This window comes from Lepidochelys olivacea (assembly GCF_965140295.1).
Source record: "Lepidochelys olivacea isolate rLepOli2 genome assembly, chromosome: 18".
Taxonomy (NCBI): domain Eukaryota; kingdom Metazoa; phylum Chordata; order Testudines; family Cheloniidae; genus Lepidochelys; species Lepidochelys olivacea.
Window position 1 is genome coordinate 30,479,904 of NC_140428.1, and position 17,783 is coordinate 30,497,686.

At 42.5% G+C, this 17,783-nt stretch overlaps 1 protein-coding gene across 1 annotated transcript; it reads left to right on the forward strand.

The window, feature by feature from the left end:
• Nucleotides 1–3,725: 3,725 nt before the first annotated feature.
• On the forward strand, nucleotides 3,726–16,776 carry PARK7 (Parkinsonism associated deglycase). The gene is made up of 7 exons (XM_084651923.1): nucleotides 3,726–3,880; nucleotides 7,666–7,840; nucleotides 9,673–9,774; nucleotides 10,473–10,532; nucleotides 12,143–12,212; nucleotides 14,540–14,626; nucleotides 16,244–16,776. The coding sequence occupies exons 2-7, from the start codon at nucleotides 7,751–7,753 to the stop codon at nucleotides 16,402–16,404; spliced, it is 570 nt and encodes a 189-aa protein (XP_084508049.1). The 5' UTR covers nucleotides 3,726–3,880; nucleotides 7,666–7,750; the 3' UTR covers nucleotides 16,405–16,776.
• Nucleotides 16,777–17,783: the final 1,007 nt, after the last annotated feature.

Here is a 17,783-nt window from a genome sequence, read left to right on the forward strand (position 1 = left end):
GCAGCGTTTTGCTATGAGTGTTTGGCAGATTGTGCAGACTGGGAAATCCCATGAACTGCATCACAGAAATTCAGCTGTGGGAGTGTTAATCACTGTATAGGTTGTTAACAACCCCCATAACATTAAAATTATCACCATGAATTCTAATCTGTCCTCAAATGAAAAAAAGTGAGTACGTCAGAACTATGATAAATTTAACTACTACTGATCTCAATTTCTGAATGACATTTTGTGGGCTGCAATGTGACCCTTCATGCAGAAGTGAAGCAGCTGATTTCCCATCACTAGATTTAGCACATTTTTTCTTACAAGGCAGCAGTATGGCAGACTTGAGTGCACTGTGACAGCAAAAGAAAATAAGATTAATTTTTTAAATTATATTTACATATTAACTAAAGATAGAGTTATTACAGAACAATCACTGTTCATCATGTTTAGATTTACAGATTTTGTATTGCTTAATGTGAATACTACTAATAATTTACACTTACTAGTACTCTATGTCAAAATTTATTCTGAGCAATAATACTTTCCAATTACATCGTGCTGCTTAGGTTAAATTCTGCCCTGATTTTCAGTCAATGGGGTTGGTCCAGTAAAAGATATCTCACCTATCTTACCTCAATCAATGTGGTATAAGTCTGATGTGCAGAACTTGGTCCTATATCTTGAAAGTCCTAAGTGTTAGCCAACTGAAAGGAAAACTTGAAAGTGCTGTATAAATATTAACCAACTTGAAAATTTTCAAGTCCCTGATTTTTCTAGGAAGGTTTTTAACAAGTTCACTCTCAGTTCCTTAAAAGAAGAAAGGGGATGCTTCTTAGAATTCCTGGGCTAAAATAAAAAAGTTTATTTAACAAGTCTTCTCTCTCATAAAACAAGCACCTGCTTACACACACAAAAATTTGGATCCATCATGTTGTTTGGTTTCAGCTGTTAGTCTGAGCTCAATTAATGGTTTTCAGACTAGAAAAGGAGGACTTGTGGCACCTTAGAGACTAACCAATTTATTAGAGCATGAGCTTTCGATCAAGTGGAGGATGAAAGGGATGCCCCAGGGTAATAATGGAATGTTTACAGACATACTTTAACTGAAGAGAGGAGAAAATCTGCTTCCGAACAGAAGAAACATTAGCATCAGGTTCTGGGAGGGGTGGATAATGCTCTAGTAATATCTTCTCTGGAAGGGAGGATCCCTCGGGAGAGTAGTTCTGTCCCTCATTAATCCCCTGCTGGAGTGTGTGTGGAGGGGTGGGGGTTAAGAGCGACCCTGCTGCGGCCAAGGCCAGGGTGCCGCACGCCAGCCCACTGCGGACTGGGGTTGGGTGGTGCTGACCAATAGCGATGCCAGCTTGGGGCGGCACGTCCTGGTCCCCGACGGCTGGGGGCAGTGCCGACACTGATGCCGGCTGAGGGGCACTGTGGACTGAGCCCCTACGGGTTTGGAGGGGCTGATGCTCACTGGGGCCCGCTTGGGAGCAGGGCATACCGACCCTTTTCGGATTGCGGGCCGCGGTGGTGCTGACCCGTCACGGCGGCGGCGTGTCCCCATCCCCTGGGGATTCGGGGGCGAGCAGCACGCGCCTGCTGTCAGCTCGCGGCCGCGCGGGCCGGTCTCTGCGGATCCGTGCGGCACGAGGGCTGCGCGCTCACCGCCCGGCGGGCGCGGCGGCGCCCCCTCGCGGTCCCCGCCCCTCGGCGAAAAGAGGAGGGCGCCATGGGCGGAGCCGCTCGCGAGGCGGGCCGCCTATTGCAGCCCCGATTGGGTCTCTGGGCCGTGGGCGGGGCCGAGCAGCCCCCACCCTGCTTTGCCCCGTCCACGCTGACGCAGCGCTGACCATCCGCCAGGGGGCGGGTCTGCTGCTGCGGAGGTGGCGTGACTCCCGCCCGCTCGTGACGTCACCGCCGCCCCCCGTCACCCGGGCGGCCTGCGGGAGAGGCTCAAAGCTCGGCTTGTCAGCGCCCCCTCCCCGCCTAAAGGTCACGACCTTCCCTCACAGAAGCCAGCCGTTATCGCCCGTACCCGTCAAGGTCCCGAGGCAGCAGCACCGCGTCACGCGGGGTGCCCCGAGCTCAGGCGTCCACCGGAGGCGTAGCTCTCAAAGCCCCCTCAGTCTGTGCGCCCCCGGCGCCCGCTGAGGGGGAGGCCCAGGCTAGGCCCCCGCCCCCCGACACCTGCTGTAGGCCCCGTCCCGGCAGCACCGCCCCTTGGCTGGAGGCGTCGGTGACCAGGGCTCGGACGCCCATGGAAGTGACACTAAAGCCCAGCGTGCCAAGCAATAAATGAGGGTTTTGCCCTCATGCATGCCCGTTATCAGCACTAGGCCCTGGCTGGCAATCCAAATAGTGCTGGCTGGAGCCCTCCTTTACCAGGGCAATCGCCTGCCGGCGTCCAGGACCATCCCCCCCGCCCCGCGCACGCCGTAAAGTCTCAGCTCTTTTCTTCTTTTGACGTCGGCATGGGGGGAGGGATAGCTCACTGAGCACTGGCCTGCTGAACCCAGCCTTGCGAGTTCAATCCTGGAGGGGACCATTCAGGGATCTGGGGCAAAAATTGGAGATTGGCCCTGCTTTGAGCAGGGAGTTGGACTAGATGAGGTCCCTTCCAAGCCTGGTATTCTATGATGCTGGTATGCATTTAATACAAGGTTTTCACCATTTCCATGGAACACTTTTGATATGGGTCTGACACGCTTAGTGTTTTAGAAGTTTTATGTAATGTCTCATTAGTCTCTTTGAAGGCCTTCCACAACTTTTAGAGACTGTTTCATTCCCATGCAAATAGAAATAGCCCCTTTTCAGGAAGCCTATTAGAAATACATCAGTCTCAGAATTTTAATATTTCATATTTATGCTAATATTTATATACCAGGTGCAGTTCATATCAGGAAAGGTAGGCATTATCAGATAGACTTATCCTTGATTGTTCTTTGTGCACCCTCCCCTGTGTTTACTATCTCATTGGGTCTCTCATTTTTAGTTCTAACTGGGAAAGGAGTTCTTTTGTGTGATTGGCTTGATTGCTGGGGGGGGGGGGGGTTGTCTTTTTGGCACATTCTCTGATAAAGATTAGCTATCTGATGACAAGCATATTAAGTTAAAAAGGGAAAATACTATAAGTTGTTTCCTGTTTCCCCTAATTTCTGACTACATATTCATGAAATATAATAATAGTCATAGTTAATATTTAGCCTGGTAAGTTCTTTATCCTTTGCATTTATTTTATTGTGCTGTGCTGAGATGTCTGTTCATAGGCACCTTTACATTTTATTAAATAAAATAAGTGTTATCATCATTAGGGAAAGAGTATTTCCAAACCCTGACATAATTGTAACTGATATCAGCAACAGTAAAATGCCTCCTCACTTCTGAGCAAAGGGGTGAAACATTTTCATTCCTTGTGCCAAATTTGTCCTTTCTTTTCTTCACAGCCAGTTTCTTCTCTAGGTGTAATCTTCTACTTTTTTTCAGGCACTCGTTTTGATTCTTTTACATGGAAATATTGGTGACTTGGAAGCGTTTAGTACTTAAAAGTCAGGTTTCCTTATTACTTACTTTCCTACGTGCTGTGTTTTGGCAAGAAATGGGTTAACAAGAAGAGCGTGTACTTCAGGGGGCGGTGTAGGACTGTTCCATTTATCCTGGAGGAAGGACAGAGTACTAAAAAGCAGAAATTACCTGTATTGTACTATTTTAAAGCAAAATGCTAAGTTATCAAATGCATCTGTCCGAGCACGACAAAAAAGAGGAAGGTCTGAAGGCATGTGAAATAGCAACAGCCAGCCTGCAAAGCCCGTGACATCAGCATGCTTCCTGCGGCCAATAAAAGGCCCCTCCAGGATGGAAGCAGGTTCCTTCTGCCTGCCCGCCCGCCCCATAGGTAAGGAGCTGCTTGGGGGTTGCGGGGTTCCAGGGTTCCCGGCTGGGCTGGGCTGGGCTGGAGCTTTGCCTTGCTTTTCTTCCCCATGAATATCAGCGTTTTTGCCGCATTGATTGTCAGCGAGCCGCTGCAGGCCGGGGGTGAGGCGGGCGAACGTAGCCTGCTGGGACGCCGGGGTGCGAGCCGTAACCCAGGCTGAAATAGCAGGGATGTGCCTGGGGTCTGATGGAGGGCGCAGGCTGATTACAAACAGCCGTCCTTGCCTGCGTGTGCCCATGTAGGTTCGGACTCTGACCCGTCTGTAGTTTCATCCGCACGCCTGTGGCTACAAATCTCTTTAATGTCTCTTCTTGCTGGCACTGTGGTCTTGATCACTCTGCAGTATAATTTTGTGCTATTCCTCTTCCTATTTTTTGTTTATAAATTCTGAAAAAATAATCTTGTGCATTCAAATGCCCCATCCCCTAAATTTAAAAATAGCTGTTGGGACATAAATATTCAGTCGAGCTTGGCTGAGTTCATAAGCCATTAAAATATATTTATTTTCTGGCTCATGTATAGTATTTTTCCTTTCTGCATTTGGGTTAGTGCCTTAAAAGGACACCATCTTGTCCCCAGCTTTCCAGGGGCTGCCTTTCCTATTTGCATCTGTCGGCAGTCATTGGTCCCAGAAATGTGCATTTACCCATATAGGGAGGATGATCTTCACTTACTGGCTGCCACTGGAATAGTAGGAGGTGCCTGCACAAAATTGGCACCATGAGACTACTGACAGAGCTGCATAATAGGAGATTTATTTGCCATGCATAGTCAACCTGCTAAATCAGGGATGGGCAAACTTTTTGGCCTGAGGGGCACACCTGGGTATGGAAATTATATGGGGGGCCATGAATGCTCACGAAATTGGGGGTTGGAGCGTGGGATGGGGTGAGGGCTCCGGCTTGGGGTGCAGGCTCTGGGGTGGGGGTGCAGGAGGGGGCTCTGGGCTGGGACTGAGGGTTCAGAGGGTGGGAGGGGATCAGGGCTGGGGCAGGGGGTTGGGGCGTGGGAGGGGTGCAGGCTCTGGATGGTGCATACCTCAAGCAGCTCCCAGAAGCAGTGGCACATCCCCCTTCTGGCTCCTACGCGGAGGTGTGGCCAGGCAGCTCTGCAGGCTGCCCTGTCTGCAGGCACCACCCCTGCAGCTGCCACCCCTGCAGCTCCCACTGGCCACAGCATGCACGGAGCAGGGGAAGCTCCAGACCCCACTCCCCGGCTGGAGCATGAGGGCCTGATTAAAATGCCTGAAGGGCTGGATGTGGCCCCCAGGCCATAGTTTGCCCACCCCTGTGCTAAATCAAGGACTTGTTCTGAGTAACTTGGCTCTGTAATCTCCATGAATAATTACTGTTTTTATTCTGGTAGCACCCACAATGTGCTAGGCACTGTACACAAATGCCCACAGAGGAGGACATAGAGTTTACTCCAAAGAATTTACAGTCTCTGAAGATAAAAAATTTATAAAGGGCAGAGAGGAGGAATACAAACGAGATGTGTACAGCTTCCATATTTAAGTAGTGTATATATACATGAACCATGCTTGACATCTGTTCAACCTGTTTGTTATTAGCTAGCCAATTTCTTGTGAAAATGAGTTTTGCAGATTCTTGTGGATCTTTTGAAGAAAACTATCAGCTCTTTTATTTTAGTACTCCCTTAGTCACACAGTGACTGGAAGTTCTTGCTATGACTACATGAGTCAATTTACTTGCTTAGTGGATTTGGTACTTAATTGGCAGAAGATAAAACTCCGTAATAAATTAGGATTTTCTATACTAAATTAGACCAGAGGTCAATTTACTGTAGTTTAGTATCATGTCTCTTGACAGTGGCTGGTTACCACATACTTCAGAGGAAGGTGCAGTGGAAAGTTATTCCCTAAATCTGCCTATAGGGGAAGCTTTTTCTTAATCCCATCCACTGGTGGCTGGTTTATGTCCTGAAACAGGAAGGGTTTATATCCCTCTTATTCTGTCTATTGTAACCGACCATTCTTTAGTAGAATGTTTTTTAGATCCGTTTATATGCATAAACTGTTGGCCTCAGTGGTATCTTGTGATAGTGAATTCCATAGCAGAAGTATGCAATGTGTCTTTTAAAAAGTATTTTTATAGGCTCCTGTGCAAAGATGTAATGGTAGTTAAGTCCATAGCAGAGTGGAGGAAAAGGCAGTTCTTTGGCCACGTCTTTTGTGAATGTGTACAGAAAATGGCTTGTTGCTCACTAATCGCTGCTGCTGCTACTGCTGAAGAAACAGAGCAAAGCAGAGAACAATAAAATTAAGTTTAACAAATCCTATTCCCCCAACCTCCAAATTTGTCTGGGTGACTGTGTCTAACATTTTTTTCTTATAAAGAATGCCCAAACTGCATGTGCATTTTTGGGTGGAAACCCCCTTACTGGAAAAAACTCCCTGCTAAACAGAGTGGGTGAGTTGTGAAATGCCTCCATTCCCAGTGGTCATCAATGTTGCCATCTTTCTGATGACCCAAAAGTCACTTGTACGTTGTGTTTAACAAAAGATTTGTCACCATAAACATGAATTTAATATGTAGTTTATGTGCTGAAGCCACAAGATTAGTTCTACTTAATAGTCTTCATTTAAATTCTCTTGAAAATCTTCTGCACATTTAGTCTTAAATATCTATTTCGGAGACTCACTTTTAAAAAGAATCTTCCTTTGTTCTATTCAGTCACTTCAGGGCAGTTTCCCCACCCTCTTCCCCACAGAGATTGGGAAATGCCAGAAAATATATGAATCAAACATGTGAAGACATGGGTAGAATCGTTACAAATCAGAGGAAACTCCTCCTGCATCAGCTGTCCAGAAACTAAATACCAAATATGGGTTTAAAATCTAGTTTAAACCCTTCTAATAAGAGTTGTAAACAAGACTTCAGGTGGGAGTCAATAATCTCTCTCCCCATCAGTGTGGGTGTGCACTCTGAAAGCAAATCTGATGTTCACCTTAAACATTAACACTGGCAAATATATATTGTGTAACATTTTTAATTAGACCAGGCTTCTCTTCCCAACTCTGGACTGATGCACTGTATCCCATTGGACAAGTTGTTTAACCCTTCTGTGCCTTAGTTTCTCTTGTAAAATAGTGGTGGCATAATTCACAGCATTGTGACTGTTTTGAGATCTTTTCAATTAAACATGGTACAGAAGTGCAAAACAGTACTATTCTGTGGTGCATTTCGCTATTGGGCAACATTTGAATAAGGCACAAGAATTGCCCCGCTCAGAAGAGGCTTTTATTGTAAATAATCTGTTAGAAACAAAATGATCTAGGTCCTTCATAAATTTCTTATGATGCAGTATGGTAGAAATAATGGCTTCTTACAAAAATCAATCGCCACCACATGAGGAAGTCTAGGGCAGTGGTTCTCAACTAGGGGGCCTCGAGCAGGTTTCAGGGGGCCTCCAAAGTCGCTGGGGCCCAGGGGAGAAAGCTGAAGCCCAGGTCCCTGAGCCCTGCCACCTGGACTGGTAGCCGAAGCCTGAACAATGTAACTTTGTGGGGGGCCCTGTAGCATGGGGCCCCTAGCAATTGCCCTGCTTGTTACCCCCTAACACTGGCCCTAGCTTTTATACGCAGAAAACCAGTTATTGTGGCACAGGTGGGCTGTGGAGTTTTTATAGCATGTTGGAGGAGGGGGGCATGCTCAGAAAGAAAAAGGTTGAGAACCTCTGGTCTAGGGGATTCACCCTCTAACAGTCTCTCTTTGTTCCTCGAGCAGACTCTTTGCTTTGTGGGCTCTGGAAGCTTCAGTGTAGCGGTGGGGTCCAGTGAAAATCAGAAGTACATCTTAAAGCTGTTAAAACATGGTCTCAAAAAGAGCCTTAGTGATTCTGGCTAAAGGAGCAGAGGAGATGGAAACTGTTATCCCCGCTGATGTTATGAGAAGGGCTGGAGTGAGTATGATAACCACTAGAACTTTTTATGACCATTTGTTAAAACAAAAGATATTTACCAAGTATTCTCACCTTGAATCAATCCTCAGTGATGGAGAGATTGTTTTATTCAGTGGGCTCCTGGATGAACATGCAACTGGGCCCTTTTATTTGTGGTTTGAAGGACAGATGCTCACTCATACAAACAAGTACTCATTGCTGCAGAATATGAATTCATAGATTCAATAGGCCAAAACATACCTGTTAGAAAAAGCATCCAATCTTGATTTAGAAATTGTCAGTGATGGAGATTCAACCATTGGAACAATTTACCAAGGGTTGTGGTGAATTATTCTCATTGGAAGTAAGGTGTAAATATATATCAATCTGAATCTGACTAGCTCCACCTTCCAGATATTGGATTGTGTTCTATCTTTCTCTGATAGATTGAAGAGCCCATTATCAGATTTTTTTTCCCAAGTAGGTACTTACAGATTTCAATCAAGTCACACCTTAATCTTCTCTTTGTTAAGATAGATTCAAGTAGCTCAATCTATTTATCGCTATAAGGCATCTTTTCTAATCCTTTAATTTTTCTTGTGGGTTCACTCTGAGCCCTCTCCAATTTATCAACATCCTTCTTGAATTGTGGACACTAGAACTGGACGCAGTATTCCAGCAATGGTCATAGCAGTGCCAAATACAGTTGTAAAATAACCTCTCTACTCCTACTCAAGATTTCCCTGTTTGTGCATCCAAAGATTGCATTAACCCTTTTGACTGCAGCATTGCACTGGGTGGGATTATCCACCATAGCTCCAAAATCTTTTTCAGAGTCACTGCTTCCCAGGTTGGAGTCCCCCATTGTGTAAGTATGGCCACATTCTTCGTTCCTAGATGTATACATTTACATTTAGCCATATTAAAGTGGATGTGTTCCAAACAATGTAAACACATTTACGCTGTGAACCTAGTAGTGACTAGGGCCGATATGTAGGTATCTATCATCCTCTCAAAATATGTGCAACTCCTGTGTTAGTGGAGAGAGTTTTCTTTTTTCTTAGGAAGACTAGACCCTTTTGTATTCATCAAGCTAATGACCTTGATTATTTCACTCAGATCTCTCCTTGAAGCTCTGCTTTCAGCTAGCAGTCTCTCACTTACCACCTGTAGAGTGCTCCCTATTTATCACTTGTGCACCTGCAAGTATAGGCAATAATCCAATCTTGATCAGGTGCAAGAGTGATAAATAAGATTTAAAAAAACCAAAACTGCAAAGTGAGAATTTAAATGACCAGAACCTCAAGTCTGTGCACATGAAGCAGCCAAAATAAAATGATACCTCTCCCCTTCTTTTTCATCCCATTAATTTGTTCACTCCCTTGTGCTGGTGCTCCTTAGAGCACAGATCTTTCCTTATTTTTCCCTATAGGGTGCTGTGCACATCTGTGGAACTGTGACCAAGTAGCTGAGAGTCAGGAGTCTGGAGCTGAATAAACCGATTTAGAGAGTGTCCTGTGAACCAGGACCAAAAAGATAATGGATCATTTAGCAGGCCTGCTTAATCTGACACTACTTTAATCTAGAAACCTGTGGAATGCTGGATTATGTGATACAGCTGTTAGACTTTCCAGATTCAAATAACTAATCTTACTGCAGGTACTTCTCATCTAATTTTACTTCTGAGGTGGGAAACCTTTGGTTTTAGTCCGATTCTCTACAGCTTTTACTATTTCTTGGTTTAAATAATCTTTTAAACAAAATATACCTCTGCATACTACTTCAGAATTGTCATCTGCACCCCCTTAAAGCAGAGCATTTTGCTGTTGTAATGGTGTCTGTTTTTCTGTCAGATCAAGGTGATTATTGCAGGCTTAACAGGAAAAGATCCAGTGCAGTGCAGCCGAGATGTCTTCATTTGTCCTGATGCCAGTCTAGAAGATGCCAGAAAAGAGGTTTGTCATACTGACTTAGCATAATGCTTTACAGGACCTTCTTCACAGGTTAGCAGTGGACTTGGAAGGTTATTAGTAACGCCCAGTTTGACTGATCGTAGCAGCACTGCACAAACCCAGAGGCACATAATTTAATTCTCTCCCTTCTAGTGTTGTCCTGCAACACAGTATCTTAGTTTTGCACAATTTTTAACATTCTGTCCAGGTATTTGACTTGGTAAAATGTTTAACTCCGAGCTTTACTGTACATGTTACCCAGACTCTCTGACAAAATAACATAATTTGGAACAAAAGAAAGTTTCTGTTCAGGAAGGAAGTGCTGCTTAGGGAGCTTTGCAGCATAGCACCTATTAGCACATTGCAGAGCTGCCAATCACACTCTGGAGCACTAAACTCCCCATCCACAAAGACTTATTGTGTAGGCAAAGTTTGCCTCAAATCAAGTTTCTCCAGCAGTTCTTGGCCTGATATATGGAAAACGAAACAGTGTTTTTCTAGTAGCTCCATTAAGTGAAATATTTTGGTCGCTCATCAGACTTCGTTTTGAGTAAAGAGCCTTTCAGAAGCAGAAAAGGTAGAATTCCTCTGCTTCTCATTTTAGTATGTTTTAACAGTCATAAAGACAAACTCCCCTGGGTGAACGTGCATGCTCCTCTTCTGTAGAATTCTGCTAAGTAAGCATTTCTTTCTTTGTTTAGGGGCCGTATGATGTGGTGGTCCTGCCAGGTGGTAACCTAGGAGCTCAAAATTTGTCAGAGGTAAAATCATGAAGATAATTCACAGGCCTGCCCATATATCTGTAAGTGTTGCTTATTCTCCTGCTACTGCAGCAAATTCAACCCAACATTTAATTAAAAACAAAAACAAAAAAACACAGTAAGCTGTGCAGCTGCAGTCTTAGCCAGAGTTATCCAGTGTAACAATGGGGAAGTACTCTGTTATAACTTGTAGTATGGAGATGCAACATCTTGTCGTAAATGATTATTGAACAGGATATAAAGTATTTTGATGCCATAAGAAATTAGGAATTGCCATACTGAATCCAATTTAAGGTTCATCTAGTCCGGTATCCTGTCTAGCAATGGCCAGTAGCATCTCTTTTAGTGGAAGGCATAAAGACTAAGGCTGTCAATTAATCGCAGTTAACTCACGCAATTTAACTTAAAAAAAAAATCTCTATTAATATTATTAATTGCACTGTTAAATAATAGAATACTAATTGAAATATATTGAATGTTTTTCTACATTTTCAAATATATTGATTTCAATTACAACACAGAATACAAAGTGTACAGTGCTCACATTATATTATTATTTTTATTACAAATACTTGCATCTGCCTCAGATGAAAGTGAACATGCGTTGATCTGCACTCTGCTTTGGATTGTTCTCTAGTAGAACCGAACATCAGCATGGATGCATGTCCTCTGGAATGGTGGGGCATGAAGGGACATATGAATCTTTAGCCTATCTGGCATGTAAATATCTTGCCATGTGAGTGCCTGTTCTCACTTTTCAGGTGAAGCATTAGCTCCTGCAAATGTAAACAAACTTGTTTGTCTGAGCGATTGGCTGATCAAGAAGTAGAACTGAGTGGACTTGTAGGCTCTAAAGTTTTATATTTTATTTTTGAGTGCAGTTATTTTTTGTACATAATTCTACATTTGTACATTCAACTTTCATGATAAAGAGATTGCACTACAGTACTTGTATGAAGTGAATTGAAAAATACTTTTTTTGTTTTTTTTTTTTTTTTACAGCACAAATATTTATAATAAAAAATAAAGTGAGCCCTGTACTCTGTTCTTTGTTGTAATGAAATCCATATATTTGAAAATGTAGAAAACATCCAAAAATACTTAAATGGTATTCTATTATTGTTTAACAGTACAATTAATAGCAATTAATTTTTTAATCACTTGACAGCCCTAATAAAAACCCTCATTAAGCAGATATGGAATAATTTAACCCAGCAAATTGGTCTCGTTGTCTCTCCTAGTTAACAATTGGCTTAAGCCCTGAAGCATGAAGTATACTATAACTTCCAAAATGTTCCTTATGTTGATAACTCTGGATATTCTTAATATCCAGTCTCATTTTGAATCATTTTGAGTTCTTGGCTTCAGCTACTTTCTGTGGCAAAAGTTCAATCACATGTTGTGTGAAAAAGTATTTCCTTTATTGGTTTTGAATTTTCCAGCTTTTGATTGACTGTTCCCTGTCTCATAACACTAAAAATTCCTGATCTACTTTCTCTACATAATTAACTATTTTTTGTATGTATTACAGATCGTGCAGCATGATTTGTGGGTGTTTTTTTTTTTTTTTTTTAAATAATTCCTTAATGTAATATTATTTCTTTGTGCAGTCTCCTGCCGTGAAAGACATTTTAGTGGACCAGGAGAACAGAAAAGGCCTAATTGCTGCTATTTGTGCAGGTAGGTACAGTAATGAACTATCTTGTATTGTAACCTACTTGGCTGCTTTAAAGGACTGTCTGGGTAACTACCTACTTTAGAAAACTCTTTCAGTACTGTTGTGTCCCAATAGCTCAGTAGCAAGAGTAAAATGTAACATGCATAGAGTTCAAATGGAGGGGGGAGAGGAGCTATAATCTAACAAAGTGAAACGCTATATATAGGGCCCTACCAAATTCGCGGCCGTGAAAAACTCATCACGGCCATGAAATATGGTCATTTGTGTACTTTTTACCCTATACTTTCATGGGGGAAACCAGTGTTTCTCAAACTGGGGGTCCCAACCCAAAAGCAGATCATGGGGGAGTTGCAAGGTTATTTTAGGGGGGGGTCATGGTATTGTCAGCTTTACTTTTGCACTGCCTTCAGAGTTGGATAGTCAGAGAGGGGCAGCTACTGCCAGGCACCTAGCTCTGAAGGCTGTGCCATGCCAGCAGAAGCACAGAAGTAAGAGTTGCAATACTATACCATGCCACCCTTACTTCTGCACTGCTGCTGGCGGCGGTTTTGCCTTCAGAGCTGGGCTCCCAGCCAGCAGTCGCTGCTGTCTGGCTGCTGAGCTCTGAAGAAAGCACCCCCACCAGCAGCAGCGCAGAAGTAAGGGTGGCAATGCCATGACACCCCTACAATAACCTTGTACCCTCCCCACAACACCTTTCTTGGGTCAGGACCTCTACAGTTACAACACCATGAACCTTCAGATTTCAATACCTGAAATTGAGAAACTTATGATTCTTTTAAAAATCCTATGACCATGAAATTGACCAAAATGGACCATGAATTTGGTAAGGCCCTAGCAATATACTAGGGTGTTCTATAAAATACATGCTTACGCTAGCAGTCTCTCTGCCAGGAGCTATGTGCTGGCAGTACGCCGTCAATATAAATTTCTCAGACATAAAGTAATGTGGCCCTCTGTTGCCCTTTAGCTTTGGAGGAAAAATTGTAAATATAAGATTACAGGTTCACCATTCCTCATCCACATGGCAGTGGTAACGAGAATTATTCTTGCCTGGCTTGGCTCCTAGACAGACTGCATGACCAGGTATCTTATTCATTGCTTTATAAAGTGCTTTGAGGTGTCTGAGGTATGAAAAGTAATATAAGCAAGTGCCAGCTCTACTAGTTCGACTCTAGATGAAGTAGTGGTCGGGAAAAGGCTTTCATAAGTGATTTCCTTCTGCCCATTGACATGTATAAAATGTATTTATTTAGTCTAGTCATAGGCATTTTTGGAATGCCTCTTTCACTTTTGTTTCTGATATGTCTTTGTTCTTTTGAGTGCTGTGGAAGTACAGAATGTCATTTTAATTTGCTATCACTAGATTTATCTGATGGCTTATCCCGGGTACCTGCAAAGTTCTGAATTTCCTCACACTTGGGGGACAGTAGTTTTCTATTTATCCTCCTGCTTTTGCTATAAACAATCAAGATGAATTTTCAACAGTTCTGTAAAGGACACCATTCATAATAATGGAAGTTCACTTGAAAAGAGTCACTGATTTAATTATAACTGTTTGCAAAGCAAACTTCTAGCTGAATAACACAAGTTGCTTCTTTCCTGGAACTGGCCCATGAGTCAAACTTGAACAATACACAGAAACTGGTAAATCTTATTTTCTGGAATTCCCATAATGGTTTTTTCTAGGTCATTTGTTATATAACTTTCTGCTACATTCCTTCCTCAATTCAGTTCAAATGGGAAGTGTTATCTCCTCTAAATGCTGTTATTACAAATAAAAAAGTTACAGCTCCTAGCCCATGATTTGGCTAAGATATTGTATGTTAATACCCTTCCTTGGGCACTTGGCACACAGTTGACTGTCAACTGTGAGGTTTTCCCCAGAATATTTGTAATTAATCCTTGTTAGCAGCTCTCTGTTCAGTGTCATATTCTGCCTCTTTCCCCCAATTTAAGCAGATATCCTAGCAGTATGACTGACTTGTTGTAGAAGATGGGAATCAAGTACAGTGATCACTTAATCTGCAAGACAATAGTTTTTATTCAAAGATTTAGAACTAAATAACTTTCTGGTTTTTGATGTACGTTCTCTCCCCTGGGGGATTGATTTTGTTTAAAGGAAATGTAGGACACCATGTACCTGTATTTCTCTGTTGGGGCCTTGCATTTATTCTTCTATAGTTCTCATGTGGGCTTAGACTGTGTATGCATCCATGCTAGGCCTCTCCTAGGCTTTTGTGAGGCTCATTCTTTGAATGTTTGTTAAAAAGTACCTGTCTCCAATGGAGTTTACACTAGTGACAGGCTCACTTTGTATTACTTGCAGGTCCCACTGCCCTGCTGGCACATGGGATAGGGTTTGGGAGGAAAGTTACAACACACCCTTTGGCCAAAGATAAAATGATGAATGGAGGTAGGTATAAATATTAAAAGGCAAATGGATGTGTTAAACTTAGCATTTATCTGTCCTGAATACTGTGGAGGAAATGGATCCACGGACCTGTGCCCTTCAGTATTGCCACTTGCCAGAAAGAAGGGGGGGGGGGAGGGTGGAGCGGAGGCGGCCTCAACAAAACACTGCTAGGACCATTTTCCTCTCCTACTTGAGGCCTGCCAGCTCTCCCCTTTCTGAATTCTTACTTAAAAAAACCCAGCAACCAAACTAAAATGGTTCCCTTCTTACCTTCCAGAAAACCAAGCTGTCAACGGTGATATTTTTCTCATGTAGCAAACTGCTGTGATTTGGGGAAGGCATGTCATGCACATTTCTCATTGCACTTTCTCACCACTAAATGGAAGGAGGGGAGGAGAGTGTAGCAGAAAAGGGGAAATATGAAGATGGGAAGGGTATCCACCACTTCTTTCCCAGAGGGAGCTTGAAAATCTCCTAACATCATGTTTATAGAGGTGGTCTGTGATTTCTAGAAATACCCTGAGAATTAAGAGGCACTGTAAATCTTTCTCAGTGTTGACGGGCTTTGTTATCAGGGTATATGTTGGTTTAGGGTAACTTAAATTGTGTCACTCTGGGATAGTCTTTTGTTTTGTTTTCCTTATTGACTAGTGTTGCAAATCCATACAGCACTGATTAAAATATTACCTGGTGTCCTGTCTAAGTACAGTTAGTCCTGGTCAATTTGAACTATGTCCCTTCCCCCTCCTAGAATGGGGTCCAGGTAAGGCTCTAGTGTTCCATTTGGCACTAGCTGTTGGCTTCTCCAACACTGGGATTTCGTTTCCAAGGTGAGGCTTAGTTGCACGTTTTCCCCTGGAGCCAGTTATGGCCACTAATTCCTATGCTTTTAGGAATAATGGCCTATGCTGGAAAGATGACCTGCTTTATGCCAACACTCAATATGGACTTTGCACTGGAGTTAGCACTACTATTGCTAAGGGCCTCATACAAGATATACAGCCCTTTCACCTGTCTTGCAGTATCAAAGCCATTCCCTTCACAGACAGTATGAAGTGGATACATGAACCTTTGAGGGATTGTAGATTTCAATGGAAATCACTGTAGCATTTTCTAATGTGTAATATGATGAATTTCCAAGATGTATCTAAAAGCATAGTTTAATGCATCAGAGCTTTCACGAGAAGGTGATAGGTTTGCAAGCCACAGGCATTAATTAATGAAGCACACACTGTCTTAATTAGCAGTACAAGTGTTGCCAGCTATTGGGAGAGAAGGGGAGGGGTTTACTGTGAGGTTTTTATTGTGGCTTTTTCCTTAAAGCACTAACCATAAGCATGTGATTGGGAGAGAGTCTCAACTTTTATTTAAAAAAAATCCTAGGCCTCATAACAAAGAAAAGCTTTAAAGATTTGAAAGCCAGAAGTTAGAGAACACAATAATTTTTTTTTTTTAATCTCATGGTTTTGGTGGATCTGACTCATGATTTTTGAACACTTGGGGCTAACAGTACTGAGCAGTATGGCAGATCTGGAAGAATTTGCCAAATTGCTACTGGAGTTGTGCATGAGCTGCAACAGCCTGAACATCTTCTGTGTTCTGTTTTTCCTCTTTAAGAACACTACAAGTACTCTGAAAACCGTGTGGAAAAGGACGGGAACTTTCTCACCAGCCGTGGTCCTGGCACCAGCTTTGAGTTTGGCCTGGCTATTGTTGAAATACTGATGGGGAAGGAGGTGGCTGATCAAGTGAAGGCTCCTCTTATATTGAAAGATTAGTACAGAAATCTTGATGAAGGGGAGGAGAGGGAGAAGAACACAAACTCAGATGGAAAGTTTCTTGTGTCTCTTCTTAAGAATAATCAAAAAGCTATCTTCTCCATAAAATCTAATTGTGGGTGAACTCCTTTAGCACAACATTTGATGTAACTAGCAGTAACGCTTATATTAGGAACTGGAATAATTCACAAGCTAATGGTTTTTGTTCTTAAAGAAATTGACTTAAATGGATCTGGTAGCTAATGAAACTTCTGCACTAGAAAGATCTGTGAATGTAAACAATAGTATTATGTTTAATAGTTTTTGTTCATGTGATTCTGAAGCTTGTTTGCTTGCTTAAATAAAAAGGAAAGGAAATCGGTTTAAAAAGTGGATTTCTGCTTGTGTTTTGTTTCATTTTTTGAAACTGTGCCAGAATATTCCTTACCGGTTTGGTTAGTAATGTTGTGATCTTAATTTCCATAAAAATTTAAACCTAGAAATATGTGCAAATTCTTGTGACATCCTGATGGATGACAGATTAAATTGTTTACTTGTGGCACCTTAGAGACTAACCAATTTATTTGAGCATAAGCTTTCGTGAGCTACAGCTCACTTCATACGATGAAGTGAGCTGTAGCTCACGAAAGCTTATGCTCAAATAAATTGGTTAGTCTCTAAGGTGCCACAAGTACTCCTTTTCTTTTTGCGAATACAGGCTAACACAGCTGTTACTCTGAAACCAATGCTTATATGGTAATTCTAGTGTTCTCTAACACACACACACACACACACACACACACACACACACACACACACACACACACACACACACCTCTTGTCACTCTTCTTAGTGAAAGCAGCAATGGCAAAACCAATTAAGAACCCCCTACACTTGTCATATTTGTAAGGTTGCAGCTAAATGATCTTTTCACGTGTGCTAGTCAGAGTGACTTAGTTAATGAAATGTTAAAATAAAATTTGTCAGAAATATTTTGTGCAATGTTTCTGAATAATGTGCGCAAAGAGTCCTAGATCAGATCCTTCCATGTCTTTACCCCCCAATGTAGTTAGAGCACAGTCATATACTCCCTTGGCCTCACCATGCTTGTTCTTTTGCTTACCACCAGACAATTATTCCGAATTATACCTTATTGTATTACCCTAAATAATTTTGCTCCCTCATGGTGGTTTACACCTGTCAGATTCTTGTAGATAGTTATCTCATTTAATGTTTATCTTTCTCTCCCTCTGGCAGTAAGGGGCATGCACTGGAATCAAATTATTAAAAATTGTGCAAGGCCACACTTGCTGTTCTTAGGGGTTAGCTTTGGGTCTGTGTTCAGATTCTCTGGTGATGTACAGCTTTCAGTGCTGAAGATCCTAACCCTAACTCCTGC

What these genes read in the sequence shown, in the direction of transcription:
- PARK7 (XM_084651923.1), top strand. Translation starts at nt 7,751, where the DNA reads ATGGTCTCAAAAAGAGCCTTAGTGATTCTGGCTAAAGGAGCAGAGGAG. An exon ending in ATGTTATGAGAAGGGCTGGA is followed by an intron (nt 7,841 to 9,672) that starts GTGAGTATGATA and finishes TTTTTCTGTCAG; the next exon opens with ATCAAGGTGATTATTGCAGG. An exon ending in AATTGCTGCTATTTGTGCAG is followed by an intron (nt 12,213 to 14,539) that starts GTAGGTACAGTA and finishes TATTACTTGCAG; the next exon opens with GTCCCACTGCCCTGCTGGCA.